This window comes from Taurulus bubalis (assembly GCF_910589615.1).
Source record: "Taurulus bubalis genome assembly, chromosome: 1".
In the NCBI taxonomy this organism is placed as follows: Eukaryota; Metazoa; Chordata; class Actinopteri; order Perciformes; family Cottidae; genus Taurulus; species Taurulus bubalis.
In genome coordinates this window covers 48,345,627-48,372,832 of record NC_136589.1, presented here as the reverse complement: position 1 = coordinate 48,372,832, position 27,206 = coordinate 48,345,627, and the positions used below count along the sequence as shown (strand labels likewise).

Here is a 27,206-nt window from a genome sequence, read left to right as displayed (position 1 = left end):
CGACCCTAAACATAAAGCCAGGGCTACAGTGGAATGGTTTAAAACAAAACATATTCATTTGTTAGAACAGCCCAGTCAAAGTCCAGACCTAAATCCCATCAAGAATCTGTGGCAAGATCTGAAAACCGCCGTTCACAAACGCTCTCCATCTAATCTGACTGACCTTGAGCCGTTTTGCAAAGAAGAAAGGGCAAAAATCTCAGTCTGTAGATGTGCAAAGCTGGTAGAGACAAACCCCAAAAGACTTGCAGCTGGAATTGCAGCAAAAGGCGGTTCCACAAAGTATTGACTCAGGGGGGCTGAGTAATTTTGCACACTGCTTTTTTCAGTTTGTTATTTGTGAAAAAAATTTAAAAACATGTATAATTTTCTTTGTACTTCACAATTGAATTTTATGTGAAAGACGTAAATTTTTTAAATAAAATATATTTATGTTTGTGGCGTGTAATGTGACAAAATGTGGAAACGTTCAAGGGGTATGAATACTTTTGCAAGCCACTGTAAGCAGGTAAAAAATGCCTCATTCAATACAACAAGAACAGTAAAATGTGCCAGATATGTGACTTCCTGTGTGCATGAGCAGTTGCTTTGTCCCTTTCCCACCTGACGATCTGCATTTTAAGCAAGTCTAATGATCTACTGGCCAAAGCACTGACCCTTATATGTGGATATGAACATACTGATGCGTTAGCATTCATATGGACATGGTTTTGAAAACACTTGATGTTGATGAGTTACTGACTATTTTAGCTTCAGCACCTCGAAATGAAGCCGTTTGTCTCACTGGACATGAGGTCATCACCATGAGGTCATCACCATGAGGTCATCACCATGAGGTCATCCCCATGAGGTCATCACCATGAGGTCATCCCCATGAGGTCATCCCCATGAGGTCATCACCATGAGGTCATCACCCTGTCCTGAGTCACATGTGAGGCCATACTGTGTACTGTAATCAACCAATCTATACAGCACCGATGTATCAAGGGCACTTCTTTACATACTCAATATATTGCTGACTGATCAGACATTACAAAAGAATTCAAAATCAAAAGCTGAATCCTACACTGCAAAAACAGCCCTTCTAGAAAGAAGCAAAACATTCTTATATTCAATCAAATCATTCTATATCAAAGCAAAACAAACTTACCCCATTGGCAGATTTTTTTGCTTGACAAGATTTCTTAAAATAAGCCAAAAATCAAGAAAAAGTAAGGCATACTTTCCTAAAATTAGATTTTTTTTTAAATCAAAACAATGCTTGACAAGATTAATATTCTTTTTTTGGGCAAATATGACTTATTTTCTTGATACAAGGCTTTTTTTACTTTCTTGAAATTCCTTTTTTGCAGTGTAAAAATGGTTAAAGAAAGAACATGATTTTGTTATTCACAGAGCAACAGTTACGGCCTTTCAAAACTACTTTTACTTTTTAATTTAATTTTAGAACACCAATCGGTCCGACCAATTCTGCCAGGATATATTTCTTTATCACATAACAACGTATGTAATTGAAAAATAAAAAAAGACAAAACCAAAGAAGTTTTCGCTCTGTGGTTTTGAACGTCGAACAAAGAAGGACAGCTGGAAAATGAGTCTAATTCCCATTCACCAGAGCTAACACAAGTTCTCATACAGACGAATGGAGAAAAAGAACACCAGGAAATTAAATGATAATGGACATTCCAGCTCTGTGTAGTGAAGGAAATATGATTCGCGGCGTTCTGCACAGAGAAAGCTGTCAAACAGTGGAAGGTCTGACCTCTATTAACTGTATCGAGTACAATTTGAAATACTAGGACCTTAAATTGAAACAGACGGTCTCTTATTGTTCTATTGTATTCTTATTACCAGCTGTTTACAAGGATGTGTGGCCAAAAGGGTCAAAACTAAATCCCATCGCTCCCATTCTGGAGCTTTATCAAAGTAAGCCTTGTAGAAATGCTTGTACTGTAACTGTGTGTGTACCTTGAGAAACGGGAAGTGGGCCAGCATGTTGGCCACCTTCTCAGCATTGTGTCCCTCATTAAGGAAGTCCAGCTCAAGCGGCATGTTCTTCTTGGCCTCTTCCACCAGCCACATGAAGCCGAAGTTTGGGAAGAGCCAATGGATCGCCTTCAGCATCACCTTCAAATTACACATCAGGCTCACTGTCAGTACAGTACAACATGCATAGAGGTTGTCTCCTGCCAATGGCTAACATTTCAGGCCAGTATATTACCAGGACATTAGAATGGTCATTAATAGGTGAACTGCTTTGAAATGGCATGAGACGTGTTCCATCACCTGTGGAGGCTGGATCACTTCATCAGTCATGGTGAATACCACGCAGGCTATGACAGCAACTGTACAATGAGGATGTGTTCAGGTGCATCTCAGTGTAGGCTGAGAGCAGTCATTTGCAAAACAATATTGCTAATTCTGTGTCGAAATGTTAAAATTCCCACTTTCTACAATATGTGTAGTCAAACAAAGTATGTTCACAATGCCTGCTGTACAAAGGCAGCCAGGAGGCTCAGGCCACTGCAGAACCTACAGGGTGGCACAGACTAAACGCTGAAGCCTCATGTCCATTTCAGATGGACTGGACATTTCATTTGAGGTAAATACTGTACTTTTCAGCTATTCCTCTTATACTTCTCCTCTGTGGAGAACAGATGAACTCTAAAGGCAAAGTTCCATCTTCTTTACCCACGTTGTGCAGCAGCTCTGGTCGCTGGGATCAGTGACATGTACGGTGGCGTCGATTTGTCTGTTCGTGCCGTTCTATCGGTTGGAAAGGTGAGGAAAAGTTTCTTTTCTTGCTTTTTGCCAGTAGCATGTTAGTTTGTTGAGAGAGTAACATACATCATTATCTGGGGCCAAGTCTGTGTCTCAGACCCCCAAACTCTTATTTCAAAGTAGATTAACTGACACAGACTCACCTCCATCATCACGATGTCCCTGGAGCTCTGTCTCTGGACTTTGGGGTGTTGGACCTTGATGGCCACTGTCGTCCCATCATGCAGCACTGCCTTGTGGACCTGGGCTAAAGAGGCTGCACCTTGAGGCTTCTCCTCAAAGGAAACAAATAACTCGGACAGCTGCAGGAGAGAGATAGGGATGAAAAAGAAAAGAGTGGGAGGGAGCAGAGGGTAAACAGAATGATAAAGAAGATGGAAGGGAAAGTGGCATGGAGGAGGTAGGAGGATAGTGGGACCATCATTCTGATCATCTCAATTTACAATGCTACTATTGGAATGACAGACAGAGACTGACTGACTGAGACCGAGGTGCTGGGACTGAAACTCAGTTCCCAACCAGATTAGGATGAATTTGGACTGACACGTTGAATACTGCATCTTCTCGAATAGTGGTCTCATTATTATTATTATTATTATTAGAGGGATAGGCCTTTCACTCAGTATCATCTATCATCATTTAGTGAGAGCCCTCCCTATTTGTTGTTCTCATCTATTTTAATTTGCAGTAAAAGAAAAAAGGCCATGTCATCTTGTATAATGTATTTTAGTACAATGTACGACAACAAGTCCTGTTCTACCCAACCTGCTGTTGCTTTTCTCGTTTTATTACAATCAACTCAGTTGTAATACAAGGAACAGGAAAGCAAACACCCTTTAAGCTGCCGGGAGGCTTTTAATGTGAAACATACCTTCAGGAAGTGATGACTCTTTATTGACGCTTAAGAGTAATTAAAAAACTGGTGGCTGGTAACACACATTACTATTATTAGGGTTCTCACCGCCCACCTCGTGGAAACAAGCTAGCGGACTGCCAACGCAAACAAACAAGCATTTTAGCTAGGAGTCACTCCACAGATATTTCTTATTAAGCGAGCACAATGTTTCAGACATTGTGGGATCCTCAACAAATTACCACAAGTTATCATTTTGAACACATAACCTATAGAAAACAACTCTACGACACATATAAACTCATTTAGATATTGTAAAAGAGCTCATTATGGATCAACCTACCACAGAGATATTGACAAATAAGAGGGAATCATACTGACAAAAAGAAGGGGAAAAAACACACTTCTCATTTTCCGAAAATGAGAAGTGTGTTTTTTCAAAACTAAAACTGTGCTATCTCCTCATCCACAAAGTCGATTTCATTTAAAAAAAATGGTTAAGTTTTAATATTTCTGTAAGCGCCTTAACTTGACTGAGCGATTTCAGCGCTTCACTAAAACCTTGATAAGTCCCCCTTACAACAGCGGATTTCAGTCAAAGACACATCCCTGTAACCGTACGCCTGTGGGAGTTGGATAAATCAAAATAGATGCTTTTCTGACCCTTATTCATATCTCTACATTGCGAAACACGACCAGAGGTTTTTATTTTTCTATCTTGAACCGAAAAACACGGCTTTGCTGGATTGTGATTATTGTTGCATATGTAGATGCTTTAGCTCTTACTCTTTCCAAAGATGTGCAGTATTAGTCTGTGGGTTGATGTCAAGACACCGAACAATAATGTTTAAAAAACCTGTGGAGAACCGAGGACAGGAGTTACGGATTGGCTAGAGATCAAGGACCATAGGGTCTGCTATTCATATTGTGGTCATATTAGGGGACCCTCAGGTGGTTTACTGACTTGGGAGTCAGAAAAAGACTCTGGATCCTGATACCGACCACAGGGACCATGTGCTGTTTTTAAAGCTTCAAAAGGATCAGCCTTGGTGCTGTCACTCTGTATTTATGACAACCGTAACATACAGGCTGATGTAAAGTTGCTGCCCACCCACAAACCTCCATCACAGTACTAAGATGAAGCCCCCAGTGTGCCCTTTGAGCACAGGTAGTCTCTCATTAGCCTCCACTCTTCTCTGTGCACACAGAGAACACACACATACGTAGGTATGTGGGTTTGAAGGTTAAAGAGTCTTCCCCGAGGACCTGCAGTCATTAGAGCAGTATGACAGTATGCTTTTGGACACTTCACAGGCAGCCTGCAGCTTCACCTGTACTTTAAGTATGTGGAGTTGTTCTCAGCACCGTGATGCTGGCTTTCACCACACAGACCAACCAGAGGATGGGTCCGGCTCATGATTTACCACCAATGTACTACACTTCGGAGAGATACCAGGAGAACAGCTGTGAGAATGTTGTGCCATCACAAAAAAGGGTAACGCTGATCATGCACCAATTTTGAACATACACCTTTGATGCACATGAACAGAAGAACGGGTGAAGCCAGAACATTCCAGAGCTGTCACCTACAGCCTCACCTGGTGAGCGGGTCCACTCCTGCATCCAATAGACAGAAGCCACTTACCCGAGACAATCAAAACAGCCTCATGGCAAACGTTCACAAGCAGCTTTCCAGTTGTAGGATGTCAAGTGGAAGGTAGGACGTGTATTCAAGCAGCAATGAGCCTCTTAGGGATATCGTGTTGTCTTTCCTCAGTACTCATCACCTCGCACTGCATTGGCCTCATTCTTCCTTATCTAGCACAGTCTGGTATGTAGCATGCTTAGCTAGTTAGTTAGATTGGGCTGAGAGAAGGAGTTTCTTCATATTCATACTACTGCACCATGGGGGATTCCCCTGCTGTGTGTACCTAGTGAAACATAAAAAGAGGCTAACTTGAACACAGTGTTGGTCATCAGGTATAGAGGCTGAACAGGCGCCCTGTAGAAGATGCCATCAGATGATGAATTAGGCAAGCAGCATGGGGTCCTGTGTGGGAACAGCTGACTTATTCATTATGCAAATATGCTAACTGGAATGAAATTGTCTGCAGCCAGCAGTGTCCACCTATTACGACGAAGAGCATCCAATAGGATCTGACAGGCAAAGTGCTTTCATGGGTTAAGGAAATGTGTAATTGCTCAGGTGGGTTTGTCACTTCAAGCAGCAGTGTGAAATCAGAGAAAGCCCAGTGGAACCTAAACATGAAATAGTTTCATTATTTGGATATCTTTTAGACACATGAAACAGAAAGAAAGCGGTCACTGTCATGTCTGCAGTGCTTGTAGTCCTGATTGTGTCACCAGTGCCTGCAGCCTCTGGTTCATACCACCCAGTCACTGCTTATGCTAATATCTGCAGTGGAGTTAATAAACATGCTAATGCATGTGTGTGGACCTGGCTCCCAGAAGGCAGACCTGCAGTGACATACGTTCCCTGAAATGAGTTATGGTGCAAATAAAATGGCCCCCGAGGCCTCGCAGTTGGATGGCAAAACATCGGTGTCGTGTCAGCGAGGTAAAGTGGCCATTTTGGCAGCCGGCCACAGCCCCAGCTGGGCGGAGGCACATCAATCATTACAGCACAGAAGAGAATAAATGAGCACGATTGCTTTATTGAAGAGAGGAAATCAAAGTCTCCACTAGAACGTCCCTCTCCAGCCGTCTAAATATCAGGCTCAGGGTATGGTAGCAGGTCTTTACTCCTAATGTCTTCTGGGTTTTTTTGACCAGATTTGATCAAGACGCCATCTGTCCTTTCCCTTGAGTTTCCTGTTCTCCCTGCCTGTGTGTTTGTCTTTGTGTGTTGTGGTCTTGCTTCCTGGTTCCTGGTTCCGCTGCTGCAGTCGGCTCATCATCCTCCCAGTCTACACACCTGCCTCCCTTCAGCCCATCTGCACATCTTGTGCTGCTCCTCATGCCCCATCCAGCACCATTACCCGGCTGCTGCCTGATCTTCATCCCCTGCCACTCATATCCTTACCCCCGTTACAAGAAGAACACTTCCCTGGTCTGCGTCCCACACGTTCTCAACATCCTTGTTGTCAGATCTTCGGACCTGTTTTGATTTGCTGCTGTCGATGTCATGTGACACTCCCTGGAGCTCTGACAGAAGTATTGCTTTCCTTTTGCCATCTGTTGAAGGCTGTTAAGCTACCCTCAATGAAATGCAACACTTCCTGCACACATGTTTCATATGGAGCGAGTAATGGATGGCATTAGTACCATGGAGATGTACTTGAAGCACAACATGAGCTATAGCAGGTAAATCCATCCCGTTACCCCATTCTAACAGCTTTTTGTTTTGGGATATAGTGTAACAACTGGAACTCTCTCCTCCAACACGACGTTCAAGAAGATACTCAAAGGGCACCTTTTTACAACTGCTTCTAATGCTTGAGTAATGTCATGTGCTTCTAGTGTGTTTATATATGTTTGATATCTATAATATACATTGTGGCATCACAAGGGGACAGGTGGTGGAGGGACGCTACATCCCCACTCAAGATCAGTGCCCACACCACAAAATGGCCGCCGGGCTGAAGACTACATCTCCCAGGCTGCCTCATCACGCGCCCAGCTGCAGGTGCTTAAGGCCCCTGATGGAGGCGGGGCTGGGCAGCTGGATAAAGGGCAGAGCGCATGGGAGGAAGAGCGGGACGAGCAGAAGGTGCAAGAGGCTGAGGAGGACCCAATGACGATGAAGAGGAGGACCCTGGACTTTTCAGTGATGAGTTTTGTTTGGGGTTAAATTTGATTGATTGTGCCTGTTTTCCACTCTCTGTTGCACTGCCCCACTCTAGCCGGCCGTAGGGACAACCTGTGACACTACAATACGTTTCACTTTAACTTTAAGCTCTGGCGGAAACCGGTGGATTGCTCCCTCCAGGTGGGGACAGAATGCCTACCCAAAGTGAAGGAGTTCAAGTATCTCAGGGTCTTGTTCACGAGTGAGAGGTTTTCCAGGCACGATCAACTGGTAGGAGACCCCGGGGAAGACCCAGGACTCGCTGGAGGGATTATATCTCCCGGCTGGCCTTGGACCGCCTCGGGATCCCCCAGAATGAGCTGGAGAACGGGAGGCCTGCTGGGCCTGCTGGGCCTGCTAACCCGACCCCGACCACTAAAATGTCTTTGAGTCGCTCCAAGGACTCTATAAATAAAGTGAGTAGTATTATTCATTGCAGTATATCTAATCCCTTTCTTCTATTTGTATAGCTACATACACTGACCACTATGAACGGAACCACAAGGTAAATAAAACACAACTGATATTTTAAGCAGAAGGGTCCAGTCTAACTCTCATGGTTACAAAACATAACGGCATCAGTAGAACGGTTCAATGCCATGTTTCCTTTGTTGACCTGTCGAGCCACTTCCTGAATCTCCATGTACAGATGTACTTGTGTTTTCTTTGGTAATGCCTCAGCTATAATTAAGTGCAATATTTGGCCTGGAAACATATTTTTGGTAAATGACATTTGCACAAGCTGGCCTTTCAGCAGTTCCACTGTAGAGGGGAAGTGACAGCCAGCTCAGGCAAAGCTCCAAATGCATATGCCACCACAAATGATGCTGAAAAGCACGCAACGACTCCCTAGCTGCTACTCGTATGAGAATATCCAGCAGACATGAGAAGGCATACACATGTTAAACAAGGCAAAAGGAAATGATGCTGAAGCTGCGCCCCTGACTCCAGAGCTGCCTGGCGCTGCTCATCAGTGTCACTTCTTCTCTTGCCACTCCAGAGGGGAGGAGGGCTAATTAACTCTGCTGCCCTCTTTGTAGACTGACAAGCTATATTACCGTCTTTTCAAGGATAATGATATCCCGCACAGATACAGGAAGAAATCATGCTGAATGCACACCTTAAGAGAAGAATATTCTATAGAAGTGTCTTTGAGTTCAATGGGATTGCAGACTAGATTCTTCTTATTAGCACATTGCACCGGTTTCTAATTGTTTTATATGAGACACAAGATCCTGTATGCCTTCCAGTACTGCCTGACTTCCCAAGATAAGCGTTTCACATTTCAGTGTGTGTTGCTTCTGTCGCCCAGTTGTGCTGTAACCAAGACTTTTCAGGATAATACTGGACGCTTCTTGGAGGCCAAACATAGTTAGTCAAGTACTTTTCAATATATCCATGGTGTACACTGAAATGTTGTTGTCTGAATATCCATGTTTACTTGGGTTATTCCACATAAAGGAGTCCTTGTGAAATGGGTTGTCTAAGGTGCAGACTCAAGTCGGTCTCTCTACACGCTTTGCTCAACGCTGGCCTGAACACAAGCTCCCTGGTTTTGTTGCTGAAACTGGAGGACCCGGTTATAGAGTTTAAAGAACCTGAAAGCAGAACCAATCCGAAATGTTTCTGGTGGCCTTCATCGTGGGGCGGCCACACGCAGACACAAACGGCTCCAAACGGAATTGGACCAGCATCTATTTCTTCAGAATCACCGGATCCCTTCCCGCCTCTCGCAGCAGAAACACTTTACTAATTAGGCGAAGCTCACTTAGCTGCTCCCAGAGTTCTGAACCACTGTGACGGACATTCATCAGATGTCCTGAGTGTGTTGAAGAAATGCACTGAAAGAATTAAGAAAACACACAATCAGTGTAGTCACAGTACAATTCTGAAAAGATGCTCAGCCTCAGAGGTCTGGCCACTTCCTGTTTTGATCAGCATCTCATGTGTATGCCCCTGCAATTACAGTCACTTCATTCTAGTGTTATCAAAATAAAAATCAACAACACAATCAGTGCTTTGCAACATTAGTCATAATGACCAATACACCCAGATATGCCATGTTAGCTCCCTTGGTGTAAAGGACAGCATTGCAGACTGGGTCTGTGGGAGCAACATGTGCACTGGGTGGTGGGGCGAGGAGACACGGTCCTGGTCCTGACCGTTGGCTCGGCTCCACAGGCGCTAAAAGGCTGCCATAACAACGAGGGAGGGAGCAAACGGCAGCATTACCAGCTCCATCAGAGGACTAAATGAAATCGGGACAAACCTCTGTTTTATTTGCCCTTTTCTCTGCTTCCTGCAAAGCGCACAAGCCCCAAACCGAGTCTGCCATGATAAACCACACTCACAATTAAACAAACTAAAACCCCAAAGATAAATTAATTAAACACAAATGCATGAATCATCCGTGAGGGCTTGGATATTTACTTTGATTTAAAGCCTCAACAGAATTAAAACATGTTTTTGTTTGCAGACTTCCAAGAGTAACTGTTGAGACTTCACCATAGAGAGGGCTTACATTAAAAGGAACGTCTCGACTATGAAAACGCACCAAACCCTCATCAGGCAATACAAATCCAGACAGGCAGGTAGGTAGCCCATCCAATCATTACAATCCGGCTGAATGCACCGATTGGACGGCGTATTACAGTCATGTGACAGCCAATACAAACACTGTTTGAAAAAGGAACGTCATTTCAGTCAGTCTATCCAGGAGATGCTCACGGTCCTCTTCTGCAAGTTACATGCAATCTTTAAGTCGTGGTTGCAGTGAACTGCATGCCATCCGTTCTGCAAGGGGCTCCTCCCACACCAAGCAGCTCCCTGCCCGCCGAGACGCGAGTGTAAACATGTATCCAGTTCATTATGGAACTGTTGCGGTTCTAGACGATCTAATGGGGAAACACTGAAGACGACAACACGACGTTCAAATGATTACATTCACCCAGAGTGAACAAGACCGCACGGAGTGAGTAAGACAAAGATTAGTCAGTTTGTGCTCACCTGATTCATTTCAGTAACGAGCCGTTACCATTATTTTATTATTATATTTTTTTTATTAATTATTAGTATTTGAACTTACCTCCTTGCCGAGGTCTTCCCTGATGACTTGCTGGATCTCCTCCATACTGCTTTGAGGAGCTCGGCTGTGTAGCACCTTCAGCGTGGACGTATACTCCTCAGGCAGCAGGTAGTCCAGAGCACCCAGGTGCTGTCCCACCTTAATGAAAGTGCCCCGGTTTGCACAGCACAAGTCTCGAAGACGCTGCGCGGATCGCAGGTGCACCTACAGGCCAGAAAGAGGACACAGAGCCAACAACTGCAGGGAAATTCTAAATGTTTCTTTCTCTTGGAAGCACGAGTGAGGACATTCCATGGCATTCTGAGAGGAGAGATCTTTGCAACTTTAACTTTTTGGACCTGACGCTGCCTATGGTGTCTAGTCTATGCGACTATTCATGATCTCAGACCATGTTTCATTGCAACCTGCCCACTGAGACCATCTCAGAAGCAACCGGCACTGCTTTGTAAAGCTGAAAGGACGCATATCATATCATGACGCATATCATGCTCATTTTCACATTCATACCATCAGTCTGCATATGCCTGTATTAACCCTCTGGCTAAAAAGTTATGTTTCAGCAGCTGTCTCTTAAAGCCCCCCCCCCCCCCGAAAAAAAGCCCAGTCTGAATACAAACCTGATTTTCTATCTATATCTATCTATCTATCTATCTATCTATCTATCTATCTATCTATCTATCTATCTATCTATCTATCTATCTATCTATCTATCTATCTATCTATCTATCTATCTATCTATCTATCTATCTATCTATCTATCTATCTATCTATCTATCTATCTATCTATATATATATATATATATATATATATATATATCAGACACTGATGGCACAGCGCTGTGTATTACATCTTTTTTTTCAACCAAAAATGATTTGCGCTTGTCAGGGTCCTCAGCTGCAAAAAATATTTCACAGGGGGTACATCACTGCAAAAAGGGTGAGAACCAGTGTTCTAGCAGAGAACCAGTGTTCTAGCAGAGAACCAGTGTTCTAGCAGAGAACCAGTGGTTTAGCAGAGAACCAGTGGTTTAGCAGAGAACCAGTGGTTTAGCAGAGAACCAGTGTTCTAGCAGAGAACCAGTGTTCTAGCAGAGAACCAGTGGTTTAGCAGAGAACCAGTGGTTCTAGCAGAGAACCAGTGGTTTAGCAGAGAACCAGTGGTTTAGCAGAGAACCAGTGTCCTAGCAGAGAACCAGTGGTTCTAGCAGAGAACCAGTGTTCTAGCAGAGAACCAGTGGTTCTAGCAGAGAACCAGTGGTTCTAGCAGAGAACCAGTGTTCTAGCAGAGAACCAGTGGTTCTAGCAGAAAACCAGTGTTCTAGCAGAGAACCAGTGTTCTAGCAGAGAACCAGTGGTTCTAGCAGAAAACCAGTGTTCTAGCAGAGAACCAGTGTTCTAGCAGAGAACCAGTGTTCTAGCAGAGAACCGGTGGTTCTAGCAGAGAACCAGTGGTTCTAGCAGAGAACCACTGGTTCTAGCAGAGAACCAGTGGTTCTAGCAGAGAACCAGTGTCCTAGCAGAGAACCAGAGCATTGAGAGGTCTGATGACCCATGAACTCTTGTTTGCAGTCCATCACAAAAGCACAATATTGGGAAAAGACACTATTGCTTAACATATCTTTGTACGTTGGAACATTAACGAAGGAAAAAATAACAGAAAATAAACTATACATGTCTTCTATAAGGCGAATAACTGCTCCAACAAAAGCACAACATGAACAAAATGTAACATGTCTGTATGTACGGAAGGTATATAATCAAATGACACACACCTAAGGCCCTTCATCAGAATAGTGTGAGTGTGTGTGTGTGTGTGTGTGTGTGTGTGTCCCGTCTGTCCCATTACAACCAGCTGGAAGCGATAATGCTTAGAGAGAGCTCATCTCCTGAGACCAGTGCAAATGAAAAGCCGTGAAATTAGCTCCCCTTAACCTCTGTAACCCCATCTTGAATACCCCCCAGCACACACACACACACACCACCCTCCCCCCCCCCCCCAGCACACACACACACACCCCCTCCCCCATACTCCCACTGGACCATTTGACAGAGTGTCGTCTGGGCGATGATGACAAAGCAATGGCAGAAACAAGTCACCAGAGAATACCAGATGAGCTTTTCTGCTTGAAGATGCAGCAGGAACCTTTTTTTTTTTTTAACCATCAGAGCCGGTCATGTCTGACCACACGGACGCGTAACAGGAAAAGCTTTCACGCATTATTGGTAGAACCACTATCACACAAAAAATAGGTGCTGTCATTTATACAAATTAGATTACTGACATAGCGCTCTGACAACAAAACTATTGTATAAAAAGTCAATCCTTAGTTCACCTCCTTAGTTTATTTTATGTTGGTAGTTATAATTTAGTTTTGTCCTTGTTGACAATTTCCCCAAAAGAATGCTCAAAATGAAAAGAAGGAAAACAAAAAGGGGCAGACTGGCTAATCAATTTCAAACAACTTTGAAATGCAGTCAGGAAGAAAATGAGTTTGTGCTTCATTTATTATCTGTACAGTTTAAAGATCAACTGCATCACAACATTTTAAAATGATAAGATCATAAATAGTGTTCGTCATTATTATAAGGACACTAATCTGCAGTTTAAGAATCTGACGTAGACCACATTAAAGAATCTATTTCTAAATGCGGCCCAATGGCACAGTGAAGAATAGTATTATTGCTATTAGTATTAAATTGTTAACACTGTCATCTGTTTGAAAGACATACATTTTACTGAAATGGTGGCGACCATTTCTAATTGCAGAGAAATTCTCTCAGTCTTAAGGCTTTGTCACTCCTCTGTGATGCAAATGAAGGTTTGTTTGAGTAGCTGAGCTTTACAAAATAAATCAATGACAAAAACATATCCTTGTCAATAAATGGACCCGTACTTTCTGGTCTTTCGACCCCTCAAAGCGCTTTCATACGACCCGTCATCATTCACCCACTCACACCCATTATCCACTGATGACAGTGGCTGAGGTGCCACCTGCCCATCAGGGGTATCTAACATATTAATGTGGCTATGGGAGCAATTTGGTGTTAAGCGTCTTGCCCAAGGACACATCGACATAGCATGGGATCAAACCGCCGATCCTCTGATCGGCGGTTTGATCAGTCGCCCAAATCAATAATGATGTCTAATCATCTCAGGCGGATCAACAGTTCAAACGCATCAGAGCCATGTATGTGGATGCTGATGGTGCGAGTTTGCCCACGGCTTGTAGTCTAATCATCAGATTCGCCATCACTGCCCTCTCCACCCTCTTCCAGTAATCAGCATGCTTTGTCTGATAGAAGCAGGCTCACAGCTTGAGGATGACATCACCATGGCAATGCTGCTCGCTGAAAGCCTGAGGGGTACGCTGCTCTGTGATAGGCTTACGCTGGTCTCCGCCCACTATCTCCACACATGCCCTGTCCAATCAAATGGGCTGCTAGCAAATTGGACACACAGGTTAATTTGTGGCACAACACAGAGACACAAGAGCTCACTGCAGAATGCCTCTGGGTGTCTCTACTCATCCTCTTCACACAGCTGGCAAGGACAGTAAATAAAATGCCACAGGTAGGTGTGTGTGTGTGTGTGTGTGTGTGTGTGTGTGCGCTCTGAAGGGTGGTGTGATGATGAGAGGTTGAAAGAATAATGAAGCTAAGGCTAGAAAGACAGGAGAACATTCAAACAGAGTGTGTGTGGGGGGAGGATGGGGTAAGGGGTGAAGGAAGCAGAAAAGATGGAAAGGAAACAAATCATCTTGATTTCAATTATTGGTGGTACAAATTCAAAATTCAAAATCTGTTTGCCATTGAAGAAATAGATAAGGTTTATTTAGCGCGTCCATCTCCTTTTACTGTGTATGGAGTTACTACAGTAAAGAAGTTCTGCAGAATTAAAATCCTATGTTCCCCGTCTCTGTGACAGTTCTTTGTCCTCTGAAGCATTCCAGCGATTTCCTTGTGTATGTTCCTGGTTTTTGTTATCTCTCTTTCTCTGATCCCTGTCAGATTTGTTCAGATCTGTTCTAACTGCCTACCGATGAACCGAACCGCCGCCTACCAGCCGTCAGTTGGTTCAGCGGTTCCTAGGGTTTTTAATAAAGATTCATTAGGAACTTCAAAGTCATTGCTGCTGCCCTGCATGCAGTGGCGGTTCTACATGTAATAACGCCCCGGGCGAGACCCCCCTCCAAGCACCCCCCTCCGAGCCCCCCTCACCCCCGGTAAAAAAAAAAAAGTCGGAAAAATATTTTATTTTGAAAAAAGACCGGATACATCCGTCTGTGCGTAGCCTCAAACGTAACATGTCAAGAGGTTCCATACGTTACCCCAAAAGTCCGTTACAACTCTGTGTTCTGGATTGAAATCAAGGCAGAGTTACTGAGATCGCCAAAAAAGCTCTAAACCCTGCCTCCATTCCAACACCCTGTCTTTGTGAAGCAGGTTTTAATGAAGTGACAGAGTGACATAAAGGTTTAAGGTACGGAGTAGAGTCAGTAGACTGGACATGAACAACATAAATCGGTCTTTTTCTCCCGGCTCGTAGCAGAGAAACAAGCTCAGGGCTCCACTAATGCAGCGTCATGGTGAGAAGTATCTTAATGCACTTTATAATTGTCTTTATGCCGATCGTATTACGTCATATTTATTACATCATATTTTTCATCTACACCGTGAAAGCCGGTTCCTAGAGAGCTTATTGTACCATATTACCCCACTAGAGAGCTCATAGTGCCATATTACCCACTAGTTCAATTCAGTTTATTTTGTATAGCCCAACATCACAAATACAAGTTTGCCTCGAAGGGCTTTACAATCTGTACACATAATATTCCCAAAACCTCAAACCCGATGCTCGGTCCCGTCTACTTGACCTTCAGTCTGCTCCCAGCTTTTCTTCCAGCAACCTGCCATCCTCCTGTGTTTCGGGAGTCTTGCTCTGCGCAGTAGCGCTAGTTTACACAAGGAGCTATTTAAACATCTTATGCAAATAATTGAATTAAAAAAAAATAACAAACTAGACAAAAAACTAAAGTGACAAAAAATCATAACACATGTTGGGAGCTTTTGCAATAGGCTGCCATCTAACATGGCCCCATTGGCAGAAAATGACCGGCCATATTTCATTAACCATAAAGCTTTTAATTAACAATATGAAAACAAGCCGTATCTATTTAAAAGAACATGTTCGATGATTTGAAAATCCTTCTGGATGTTGCCATCGTTTAAAATGACACTAATTTGCAGCTCTACTCATTAGCTGACGTCATTGTACAATACACAACATTGGGGCATTTATTGCAGGCACTTACAATTCATGTTGAAAAAAAGGGCTTCGGATGGACCATGGATGCATCAAGAAAATCAAAGTGAGAGGCTGTTTCCACAGAGTTTACTGACAGGTACACTATGGGAGGAGTAACTAGACCGTCACACCAAATCGGGCAAGAGGCGTAAAATGGGCCCTTCCCCATTTCCTACTCCCATTCCTCCAGTGCCCTTGCTCGGACCATTACTGTCTTCCAACTCTGCCTTCATTTGGATCTCAACTACACACCCGTAGAGCTTCGTGACTGCATGTTGCACAGGAGCAACACTATCACAACATCTGTCCACAGAGAGCGTCTGTGGTTGTGTCTCCACACACCGGTCGGTGGACAGCCTTCCAATGCCATTAAGCACGGATGGCAAATTGTTTTCTAGGAATCACTACTGCCTCCCTTTGTGTGCTCTCTTTGTGTGCTAGGGTTGCAGGGAGAACAGCACCTCAAAGCCAGCAGATTCCACACAAGAGTTAAATCAATTCCACACAGACGGGTTAAATAAGCTCTAATAAAATACTTTTTGGCACACAACTAATTGTATTTATTATTGCAACATTATCCATTAAGTGGACAATACACCAGTGTCACAGTACTAAGGGTGGGCAATTATTACTCATCAATATCCACTTCATGATAAATCTGTATGTGTCACTATGTTGTTGCACCTGTACCCATCAAGCACTTAACTAGAGCTTAGTTTACACGCGCCAGAAAATGATGTAATCACAGCCGGTGTGATTACATCACGCATTAACCAAATTTACAGGATATTCAACCTTCATTTCTTTATAATGCATGTAATACCTAACTTTTTTTAAAATTATTTTATTAATTGAGTCCTTCCATTTGCTTAGTTGTGGCTTGTTTCAGCGCCAAAACTCCTTAAAATTGTAGTTATATAAGAGAAAGACTACAATGCAGGTCCTGGAAGGAGTTATGTTGGAAAATCATATGACATTTTGTGACAAAACCCACAGTCCTTGTTTTATTAAAATATGCTTTGTTTAAAAAAAGGTTCTCATTCACTATAATGATATCTGGTTTGCCGTGTGCCTGATTCCATGTGAAGGACACATTAGGGAATTAGAAAAGTAGAGTATCTTCTGGTGGAAGTGCCGTAGAGAGACTGCAACAAAAAGCAGGACATGGTTGTATTTAAGACTTTGGAAGATACCCACTCGTTTGATCTGACTGTGATGACTGAAGCACCACAGTCGTCATTTAGGATTACATCTTGCTTGGACACCGTCAGTGACTTCATCAGGATTATTTTCTCAGACTTGACAAAGTTTCTCCAGAGCCACAAACGCTACAGATTGAGGAGTCCTAACCTTGACAATTCTTTTCAGTGCTGAGTCTGAATCTACAGCATGAGATCAAAACATTTAGATTATCTCTTTGCAAATACTTAGCAAACAGACAACAATAGATACAGAATGATGTGTTATTGCGTGTATGCAGCTGGACAGCAGAGAGCAGGGTCCTATACTGGGAATACTGGGAGCCCAGCTGCAGTAATTGATTTATGCTGCCACACCAGGGCTAAATGACTGGGATTAGTGGACTATGAACAAGGCCTATTTATTACTGGGATGCTCATGATTAGCTCGTTACTCAGCTCACTGAGGCTCATCTAGCCGCCTGTCACCGGGGAGGGGGCTGTGTGTGTGTGTGTGTGTGTGTGTGTGTGTGTCATCAAAGTATTACAGCGGCGAAGCCTGAGGAGTTAACAAAGCCATTCAAGAGGAGGCCTCCAGCATGCATTACAACCACGCACAAGGTGTGCTATCTAAATACACAGAGGCTCAGCCTCTCTGCTGCATCACGTATTCAAAATTGTCATTTATTTCAACACAGCACTACAACAAGATGGGAAAAGCACAAGCCATGTGTTATCTCTCACAGCCGAGCATTCACTGAGCTCTCACTGTGCCTCTGTGGTGGTGCTGAGGAAGAGGAAGGAAGTCAAATGTGGGGGAAATGAAGGGATGCCAGAACGAGAGGTGGCTTTCGGGTGTTGGGATTCTGGGCTCTGCATTTTACTGTTATGCTTCAGTGTGAACGAGGCGGTGGATCCTCAGCTACATGAAGGCTTCCCTGTGCATCGGCATCACACGTGGGGGGGCGTGGCCATAGGCATGACTTCGCCGCTGTGACATCACCGATAGGTTTTTGAAGAGCCGTCGTGAAGCTCAAAGTGGGCGGCTCCAGACGTCACCATCTTGGCAGTGATGGACACAGCCTAACTCGTAATGGAGCTGAGGCGGTGATGCAGGGCTAGCAGCCTGAGACCCCGCCCTCAATTATGCATATCTTTAAGCCCTAATACAATATGAACTGGTTACTTACATAAAAGTACACACTATAAAGTCGTCATGAAAACAGTGATATTAGCAAAAGAGACCAACAACGTTTTTTGTGCCAGACTGCATTTTAGCATGGGGGTCTACGATGATAGAGTCACTTTTGGAGTCAGCCTCAAGTGGCCATTTGAGGAACAGCACTTAAAACGATGTCTTCATTTCTCAGCACCAGAGGTGGTTGCATGACAAAGCCTCTATTTGATGCCCTGAGAATGATAACGGGATACATGCACACGCACACTCTGACATTTTATTTTCCCCGGTTGGATAAATAAGGAGTGTACATTGATTCGAATATATTCATTCTTTAAAATACAACTGGCAGTGCAGGCATGTCAGCAGCTTATACACCAATACACATCAGATATGATGAACATTATTATTTGGAGTGTTGTGTATTTGTATGTTTGTTCAGTGCGTGTCTGTATGTTCACATCAACTACAGTCATGTAGAGACCAGGGCTGGACCCACATGTAGGACTGAGGAGCCTCCATGTGCTTTTGGAGATGTTCAATGCACAATATGATGTAACTCAAAGTGCTCATATCACACACACACACACGCACAGACACACACACACACACACACACACACACAGTCTGGCTGTATTTATGGGGAAAGTAACTTTCATTCCATGTGATCCACGCTGCATTCAGGAACTCAGGAAATTTCAAAAACATTCAAGTAGACAGACTAAAGAACAATTAGACAGCTAAACATGTTGAATGACCTGTATGGACTTGTAATATAATGTAATAGTTGCCGAATGAAAAATAAAAGCTGCTCGGTTTTGTTTTCATGATTCATCATTTTTGAGTACAACGCACATAACTCAAGCATCAGGCTCTGCGGCGCCGTGCCAGCTGCTGCTACACTCCTTTGCACTGGGTGGCACAAGGACAGCGGCAGTGACAAATGGAGGATTGCTGCTGCTGTTGGTGATCTGCTTGTCAGCGATGATCTAACTCCAGCAGGCAGCTGGGAAGCAAATGTTAAACGCTCCCTACTCTCCTTGTCCCTTTAGGATTCTCCCACCTCACACTTGTTTGGCTGATAAGCTGCCAGGCGCTTGTCAAGGTCAGCAGTTATTTAGCCCCACCCCAGTATTACATGGCGGGTCCCTCAGAGGAGCTGAGCACACTGCCGGTGCTGATGTGGCCAATGCTGGCATCTGCTGGAGGAAAGGTGAAGTGCATTTCAGAGTTAATGTATGTTAGAATTCACTTACTGGAGTGTAATTACATGTGCAAAGTAAGTGCTTTTACTACTACCACTTTACTAAAGTATAGTGTTTTACTTTCACCTATTAGAGCTATATCTCAGAGAAACTATTCTACCGTTTAGTGCACCCCGTCTCTTTGACAGTAGTGATAACTCCCTCATCCCCATGCCTCCACACCTTCTTCATTGCGTGTTAGATGTTTGGTTAGATTCACACAGCTGAGAGACAGACAATGAAAAGGGATCTGAACCATGTCGATAGGGTGCGGAGCCCAGGAAGGGACATGGAGGAAGATAAGAATCAAAAGGTTGAAAGCAATGTAGTGTCTGTGCCGCCGTGCATCAGTCAAGTTGTGACCATCGTCTCGTGATGGCAATTCAAACGGTAATCCTTAAACCCTGCGATCCGTTTTCCTAAAGCTAAGCATTACCTTTGCTTTCAGCAAATACATACTTAGAAGTCCATGTTTTGTTAAAATCACTCAAACAGCTGACTCACACCTCCCCTAAGCTCAGTTTGTCAACACATTGTGAGCCAGGGCTCAGTGGTGAGCAGGGCCGTCCTTCAATCAGTGGATCGGCGGTTCGATCCCTGGCTCCACTAGTCCATGTTGATGTGTCCTTGGGCAAGACATTCAACCCCACGTTTCCCGTAGCTGTGCCTACGGTGTATGAATGTTAGTCAGGTGGTACCTTGCATGGTCATTTCACTTAGAAATGTGTGTGATGGTCTGGACCTTTGCACTAGGAAATGATTACTCTTCAGCCTGAAAGCGATTTACAAAAGTCTCTCATCACAGATTCATCCACATATGTATGCCTGCAGATGCTGCAGGCATGTCCTGAACTCAAGGAGCTGTTCATACAGTAGCACTAATTTAATGTCTTAATAGTGAAGATCAAACCCAGAACAGCATGCTAGGAACCTCTCCCTGGGGTTTGTACGCTGCATCGCTGCGGTTGTTTCCACGGTGCCAAACTGACCAAGAAGCTGTTTTAGTTTTTTAACACATTAAGTTTGTGGCATCTCAGTGTGGCCAAAGACAACCCCATGTAACAGCAATGTGCCGGTTTGAATCTGTGCCAGGGCCTTTGGTGCAAGTCAGACATGTTCCCCGTCAGATGTCCGAACCGTCTCAAATGGCTTCTCTTGATTTGTTACCAAGTTTTGTCTGACCTTTTAAGTGTGAGGTACTCATTTTCTGCTTTATAATTGTTGTGGAAATCCTAAAAAGGTCAGAACATCAAACGCCTCATGTCTGGGTTTGGACTCTTTTCTCTCTTGCCGACACAAACACTTAAAGCAGCGCTTCTCAAAAATGTTCTGCCACGCCCCACTTTGGAGGAACACAAATGTTCATTTCTTTTATAAAGAATAGAATAAAGAAAATTGAAATCACTTTCAAGTAAGCCAGATTCCTCCATCAGACAATGCAAATAAAGTTCTATCTGTGCAAAAACATTACTAATATTTAGTTGCTACTAAATAGCTTATTGTGGAAAACAATAAGCTATTTTTTGCAGAACAGAGTGTGAGCCGTCACGGTTTCAGTTTCAGTATTAGTGGCTTCAATGAGCTGCTTTCCTCTACAAATCTTTTTAAAACAGAGTTGCAGGCTTAATACTGAGTTAAGCTCAATGTTGAGCTTAGGCCTGTATTCTGGTCCAGGCTCTGATCATCTTACACCTTGACTACTGTAACTCTACCTGCAGGTCTACCTGCTAGTGCCATCGACCTCTGCAGCTCATCCAGAATGCAGCAGCTCCACTGGTCTTTAACTAAATTTACCCACACTACTGTGGTTACCGGTGGTCGCCTGCATCCATTTCAACGCACCGTGCTGCGAACAGATCGGGTCCAGGACGTGGTCAGGCCTCACACCCAGCTAGTTCACTCCGCTCGGCTTCTGCCAATCAGCTTGTAGCTCCGTCACTGAGCTTAAACACTCAAAGTCAGACTGTTTGCTGTCCTGCTCCTCATTGGTGGAATGAGCTCCCCAATGACATCAGGACCGCAGGAAGGCTCTACATCTTCCGCCGCAAACTAATCTCCAACTATGCCGTAAAAAAAAAAAAAAGGGGCACTTTTCTTGTTGTTCTGAGTTTGTACTCATGTTTGAATGCAGTTATTCCAAGTCGCTTTGGATCAAAGTGTCTGCTAAAGGTAATGTAATTAATGTAAACCCCCAGGTGAACCACACTTTCCAGACTAAACCATGTTTATTATCGTCTTACTTTCCCCTAAATACACCTTTATTTGACCGGGAACACTAAAGTAAGGACTTCTTTCATGGGTCTCCTAATACATATGGTACTATAGGATTTCTAATAGTGTGGTCTGTTTATTTTGTGTTGCAGGAAACTTCCACCTAGGCAAAGGTTTCCCTGCCTATCACTGAGCCTTGGCTCACCATGCTGGTTAAGATCCCAGTACTAGACAACACACAACATAGGCTGACATTAATAGCTGCTTCACCTAAAAAGGACATATTTGCATTAAGTAGCCACCGTGGGCTGCCTTGAACCTCCGACAAAGAAAGTTTGAGTTACAAGCGTCACGGTAAACCAAAAAGAGGGTCCACCTGCAAAATGCATTTAAAGTTTCTGTTTAAAAGGCTCACACTCGTCACGATCGTATGTGTAATACAAGTCTCCAGCATCCAGTCGTATGCTCAGCACCTTTTTAGTTTGTTTTTTTAGATTGTAGCCTTTTAAATCTCTATATATTTGCAGCAAACAACCCTCAACCACCCAGCTCCTAACCTTGCCCATAGGCTTCAGTCAGGGCCCACATGCATTATTCATGTGAGCCAAGTGAGGTACATTTAATTTCCCAATCATCTGCTGGCATGGCTTGTAATGATATGTTAATAGGAGAGAAGCATGAACTCCCTGAAAGGGGGAGAGGAGGAGGCAGAAAATGGCAAGATAGACGCGAGGCGTTTAGGATTGCAGGATCAATCCAGAGATAAGGACTTATCTCCATCACCCAGCACTCACTCGTGTTTTTGCTCTCGTTTGGCTTTTATTTATGTGCATATCATTTTCTCACATTCTTTTGTCTTGTAATCTGCCACATCAGCACTGGACTGCAGGGGGCATCTGGAAAGACAAAAGGCCCTTTCAACCACAATACTGTCGCAAAGAAGGTCCCCGGTTGCGTTGGATTTGCTGGTTCACAGTAAAACAAACACATCGCATGTTGCTGCTCCAGTCTGCTTTCAGACGCCGGCATCACCGGAAAAAGAGACCCATCGTGTAAAAAGAAGAACAAAAACCGCGTCGCCGTCTGATGCATGTTATACATCAGACGACGCTGTTGCTTGCTGGCAGCAGCTTGTCTCTGTCCACGCAGTCCCTGTTATACGACGTTCATCTCGTCCGCTGATCTGAGTGCTTTATTCTTTAATACTGATGATCTGAATGTGAATGAATCAGGATGATGAAGATGAAAAGAGGGAGGACATCTCAGCAAAACAATGATCCCAAACACACAGTCATCTGGTTTCAGAGAATGAAAATACATCTTCTAGAATGGACCAGCAAAATCAGCTGACTGGAATCCAAGGGAAAAGATGGAGAGAGCTAAAGATCAGAGTTCCCATGGAAGCTTCAAGATTTGAAGACGTTTGTGTGGAAGAATGGGTCAAAATCACCCCTCAGCAGCGTCGGAAATACAGAGGACGAAGGGCAAAACTGCCCCTAAGAAATATAATTTTGCCCCTGATATCACCAGGAGAGGGGCAAAAAAATGCGCCCATAATTTCCTCTAATAATTATGATCATTTAATGAAATTAGAAATGGCTCTGGTTTTTCCCTTTGTGTAGAACGACACAGTCTTTGACCTCACGCTAGACTCATTATGGTTTTGTGAAGTTTGATAAAAAGGAGAATAAATCGATCAAATGACAGAAATGGAATCAGCAGAGTGGAGAAAGGGCCCGTAACGTGGCCCCGGATAGAAGAGGCACTACGAACACCACGCAACACACATGGCCTTCACTTACACAACTCACAACAGAACGGCTACTACACCACTTAGCACATACTCAGTAATGTGTGGACAGCGGATACCTTGGCTACACATGCACGTTGTGGGGAGTGTAACATGAATTACGTAAACACAGGGTTAGACAATTGTACGTTTAGTCTGATATTTAATTGCTGTCTCAAGTGTAGGGACGTGGCTGTGTGGTTGGAGAGTTGACTAAAGTTATGAGGAAAACCCACAACGTGCTGGAATCATTTATTCCTGATCACACACCCACGGCACTTACACCAGTGAAACCCGTATCTTCATCACAGCGTCCATCAAATGTAAAGAACCGGACTCGGTCATCTCTGTTCAGACATAAGAATACAGTGCAGGACAAAGACACAGAACCAGTGTGGAGCTGCCTGTCCTCTAGAATGAGGAGGAGAGCCTCCTCTGGATGAAACCCACCATGCATTCATTCTAATCAGCATGTGTAGCCAGGCTTGACCAGCAGGGCTCCAGGGGCAGCACAGTGTGTGTGTGTGTGTGTGTGTGTGTGTGTTACACAAGGCCAGCCATGCTGAACCATGCTCTTCAGGCTCCCTGTTAGAGGGAGCAGGTGGTCTCTGACCTTCAGCAGCAGCCTCCTGACTGCGCTGGCCTTTGAACAAACGCCAGCACAAGTCACTCAGTGCACCCTGGCTGACATTCACTGTGATTACCTTCATCCTACTAATGGGATTCCCCCTACACGTATGATCCCGTTTTGCAGGTTTAACTATGATGCAATTTGATGTTCACACAATATTGCATGCTGCTGACTGTCATGTCTACTAGAGGTTAATCTCAATCTCTGTTTTGACTTCCTGGGCTGAAGCCGTAGAGGTGCAGTGCATCCTCAGCGCTCTCGTCTCGCGGGTTTCCAGCTCTGGAAACAGTGGAACAGATGTTGCACAGTTTCCAGCTCTGGAAACAGTGGAACAGATGTTGCACAGTCTATGAAAGCTTGTGATGCATCGCTAGTCCACTCGCAATGAAGAACCAGTGTTTCTGCTGGTCCGAGAGGCAGTGCCCCGTGAGCAGACTACCATACACATCATCAGACATGGTACATACAGTTGTACAAACTGGCCACAATATGAGTTAACATGGCTGGTAAGAGCGGTTTCCTTTACGTAATCTAAAGCTGGAGTAAACTCTCTCCGCCTGATCAGTGACTAGTCCTGCATCCAGAAACAAAGAAGAAACAAATCCAGGAAGAATTGTGTATTCCCATCTAGCCTGTATCCCAGTGAGTGAGGGATACGCTATTGTTTCAACACTGAACATTTTAATAAAGTATCGCAATAAATAATAACAAATAAATACTATACAGATATAGAACATAGACACTGTTCATCTAAACTGTATTTCAGTATGCCTCCCCCTGCCCCAAACACCAAACTTGAATAGTTTTAAACTGCAGAGGACTTACTCATAGTTTATAGTTCAGTGGCCTCTGGAGCACCAGTGCCAAGAGTCCCATACAGCCCCATCCATCTGTGTTTGGATTGGGACTTACATGAATGTAATCCAAACACATCCCGACAATAATCAGAAGGCTTCTCTGTGTCAGCTGGATGTCTAATGAAGCAACAGCATGCAAACAAATTCAATCATCAATGTGGAAGTGATGCTATTGTAATGCTGGGTAAACAGCTCGATTCTGCTGCACATGTTTTCTCTTATTCCCTGTTTGCGGGTCACTCGGTTCACACTGGCGGGTGTCACACAGAGGATGTCTAATGTGTTTAGCTTGTAAAGCCCCTTGAGGCAAATTTGAGCTACACAAATTAAATAGAAAATGTTCTTTGCGACTTGGTTTACTGGGATGGAACAAGAGGAATCATCTCCTAGAGCTGGGGCCTGTTCGTCCAGCTCCTTTCCCCTGGCTGCTGACTGAGGGCCTCATTGACAAAGGGTTCTCCTACCTTGGACGTGAGCGCCCAGTACTCCTCTGTGTCGCATTCCACATGTTTGAAAGCAGTCAGATAATCCAAACTGATGACCACCGTCTGCAGACAACAGAGAAGGGACATGTAGAGAACTGAGGAGGCAACAGGTACACTGTTCTTTGAAAACCACCAACAGTCTGAAAATGAGCTAAAGCAAATTGAAGTTTGGTGACAGACAGACAGACAGACAGATTTAAAATCCAACAGCCTTTTCCTCCTGTCAAACAAAAACATTGACTTTCCTCCCTATCCTGTAGAAATGATTATCTCATCAGTCGATAGCTGATCTTGTAAAAGCAACTTTCTCCGCAGCCGGTCCCGGCTGCACGGCTCACCTGGTGGTGATCTCGCCATTGAAAGACAATGAAATGAGAGCGCTGCTGTCTGAAGAAACGTTATATTTCTACATGAATTCAGGAACGGGCAAGTTAAAACCAATTTAACATTGTGTTTAAATGTTCATAGTAGGTGACACACTGTGAAGAGCACCACATGGTACTGTGTTCACAGTTGCTCTACTGCTGCCACACTGCGCTGCTCTGGATAACGCGACTGCATTCCAGCAGCACTCAGAATTCACCAGAGGTCTAGTTTGCACCAGAGTGCTTCGGCGCTCTGAGTGAATATTCACTAACATAACCAAAACACCTGAAAACCTGCCTTAAGGCCCAAAATTCCCGACTTAACCCACTAATCTTAGTTTGTGAGGCAGGCCCCTGGTTGCAAAAACGGACAGCATGTCAAACATAATCAAGAGAAACACATGAATGGTCAATCCCCAAATAAAGACCCTGAGGCGGAGGTGTGCAGTAACTCACGGTGGCTGCGGCTCGTCCAAAGCGGATGACGCTCAGGTCGTTGAGGTTCAGCGGTCTGTTGTACAGGTAGAACCCAGAGGAGGCCAACACTGCCGTGGCCAGAGAGGAGACTTTGAGGAGGTGACCAGCCATCAGAGCAACTACAGAAAGGAAGGATGAACATCGCCACACAACACAAAGTGACAGGACATGAAAAGGGAAATGTGCCAAATAGAAGCAGGTGAGTGCATCACCGTTCACTCGGACCTAGCACCACGCCAACATCGAAGGTTGCGTTTACAAACTGCACATAAGTAACATTATTTTCAAAATGTTGCTTAAAAACCCTGTCATTCACCCTGTCATTCGCCCTGTCATTCACCCTGTCATTCATGCCAAGTATGGTCTAAAACAGCTTGCTAAACATAACTGTGTCACTGGGGTCAATTTAGTTTACTGCCAATCCCGTGAATATGCTGTATGAAGGTATAGCAGTCATAAAAGTCACGGTACCTGAAGGCAACGTGGTTGAGGCTGGTTCTCAGCCTTCGTTGTTAAGCTGTCACGTGATGAGACTGAACCTGAAAAAAAACGATCTGAATCTGAAAAAAGTTTTGAACCTGAAAAAAAGAGATTCGAAACTGTAAAATTAAAGAGTGAAAGTTGAAAATATAAAATTGTTACTGAAAACTGAATAAAATCTTATTTTTCAAACTTGATTTTTCAGGTTCAAATCTTATTTTCAAATGAACAATACATATGAACTGGGTTTAGCCCCTTTAAACAAGTTCGACATTTCAACTTATAGATTTGGCAATGAACAGTCTTCTTGTTTGTTCCTAATTGTTCCTAATTGTTCCTAATTGCACAGGATACGTCGTAGACATCACCAGAAGCCTCTCTTCAAGCTTCCGGAGACCTCCGTGGATGAACGCGTTTCCGGTGACGGACCGCCACGGGACGTCACCCGTTACGTCACTTGATCATGTGCTCCAACAACTT

The 27,206-nt window shown here is 44.0% G+C and overlaps 1 protein-coding gene across 2 annotated transcripts in view; it reads right to left on the bottom strand.

Annotated features, from left to right (window-relative positions):
• Nucleotides 1-26,755, bottom strand: part of adck1 (aarF domain containing kinase 1) — a 49,468-nt gene extending 22,713 nt beyond the window's left edge. The window contains exons 1-6 of one of the 2 annotated variants that reach the window (XM_079216741.1): nucleotides 26,718-26,755; nucleotides 26,226-26,365; nucleotides 25,384-25,467; nucleotides 10,528-10,731; nucleotides 2,925-3,083; nucleotides 1,969-2,127 (exon numbers count right to left, since the gene is read on the bottom strand). In XM_079216741.1, the coding sequence (XP_079072867.1) occupies nucleotides 1,969-2,127; nucleotides 2,925-3,083; nucleotides 10,528-10,731; nucleotides 25,384-25,467; nucleotides 26,226-26,357 (738 nt within the window). In that variant the 5' untranslated portion in view covers nucleotides 26,358-26,365; nucleotides 26,718-26,755. The remainder of the gene's footprint in view (nucleotides 1-1,968; nucleotides 2,128-2,924; nucleotides 3,084-10,527; nucleotides 10,732-25,383; nucleotides 25,468-26,225; nucleotides 26,366-26,717) is intronic. The other variant, XM_079216742.1, reaches the window with a different exon arrangement.
• Between the last annotated feature and the right edge of the window lie 451 nt (nucleotides 26,756-27,206).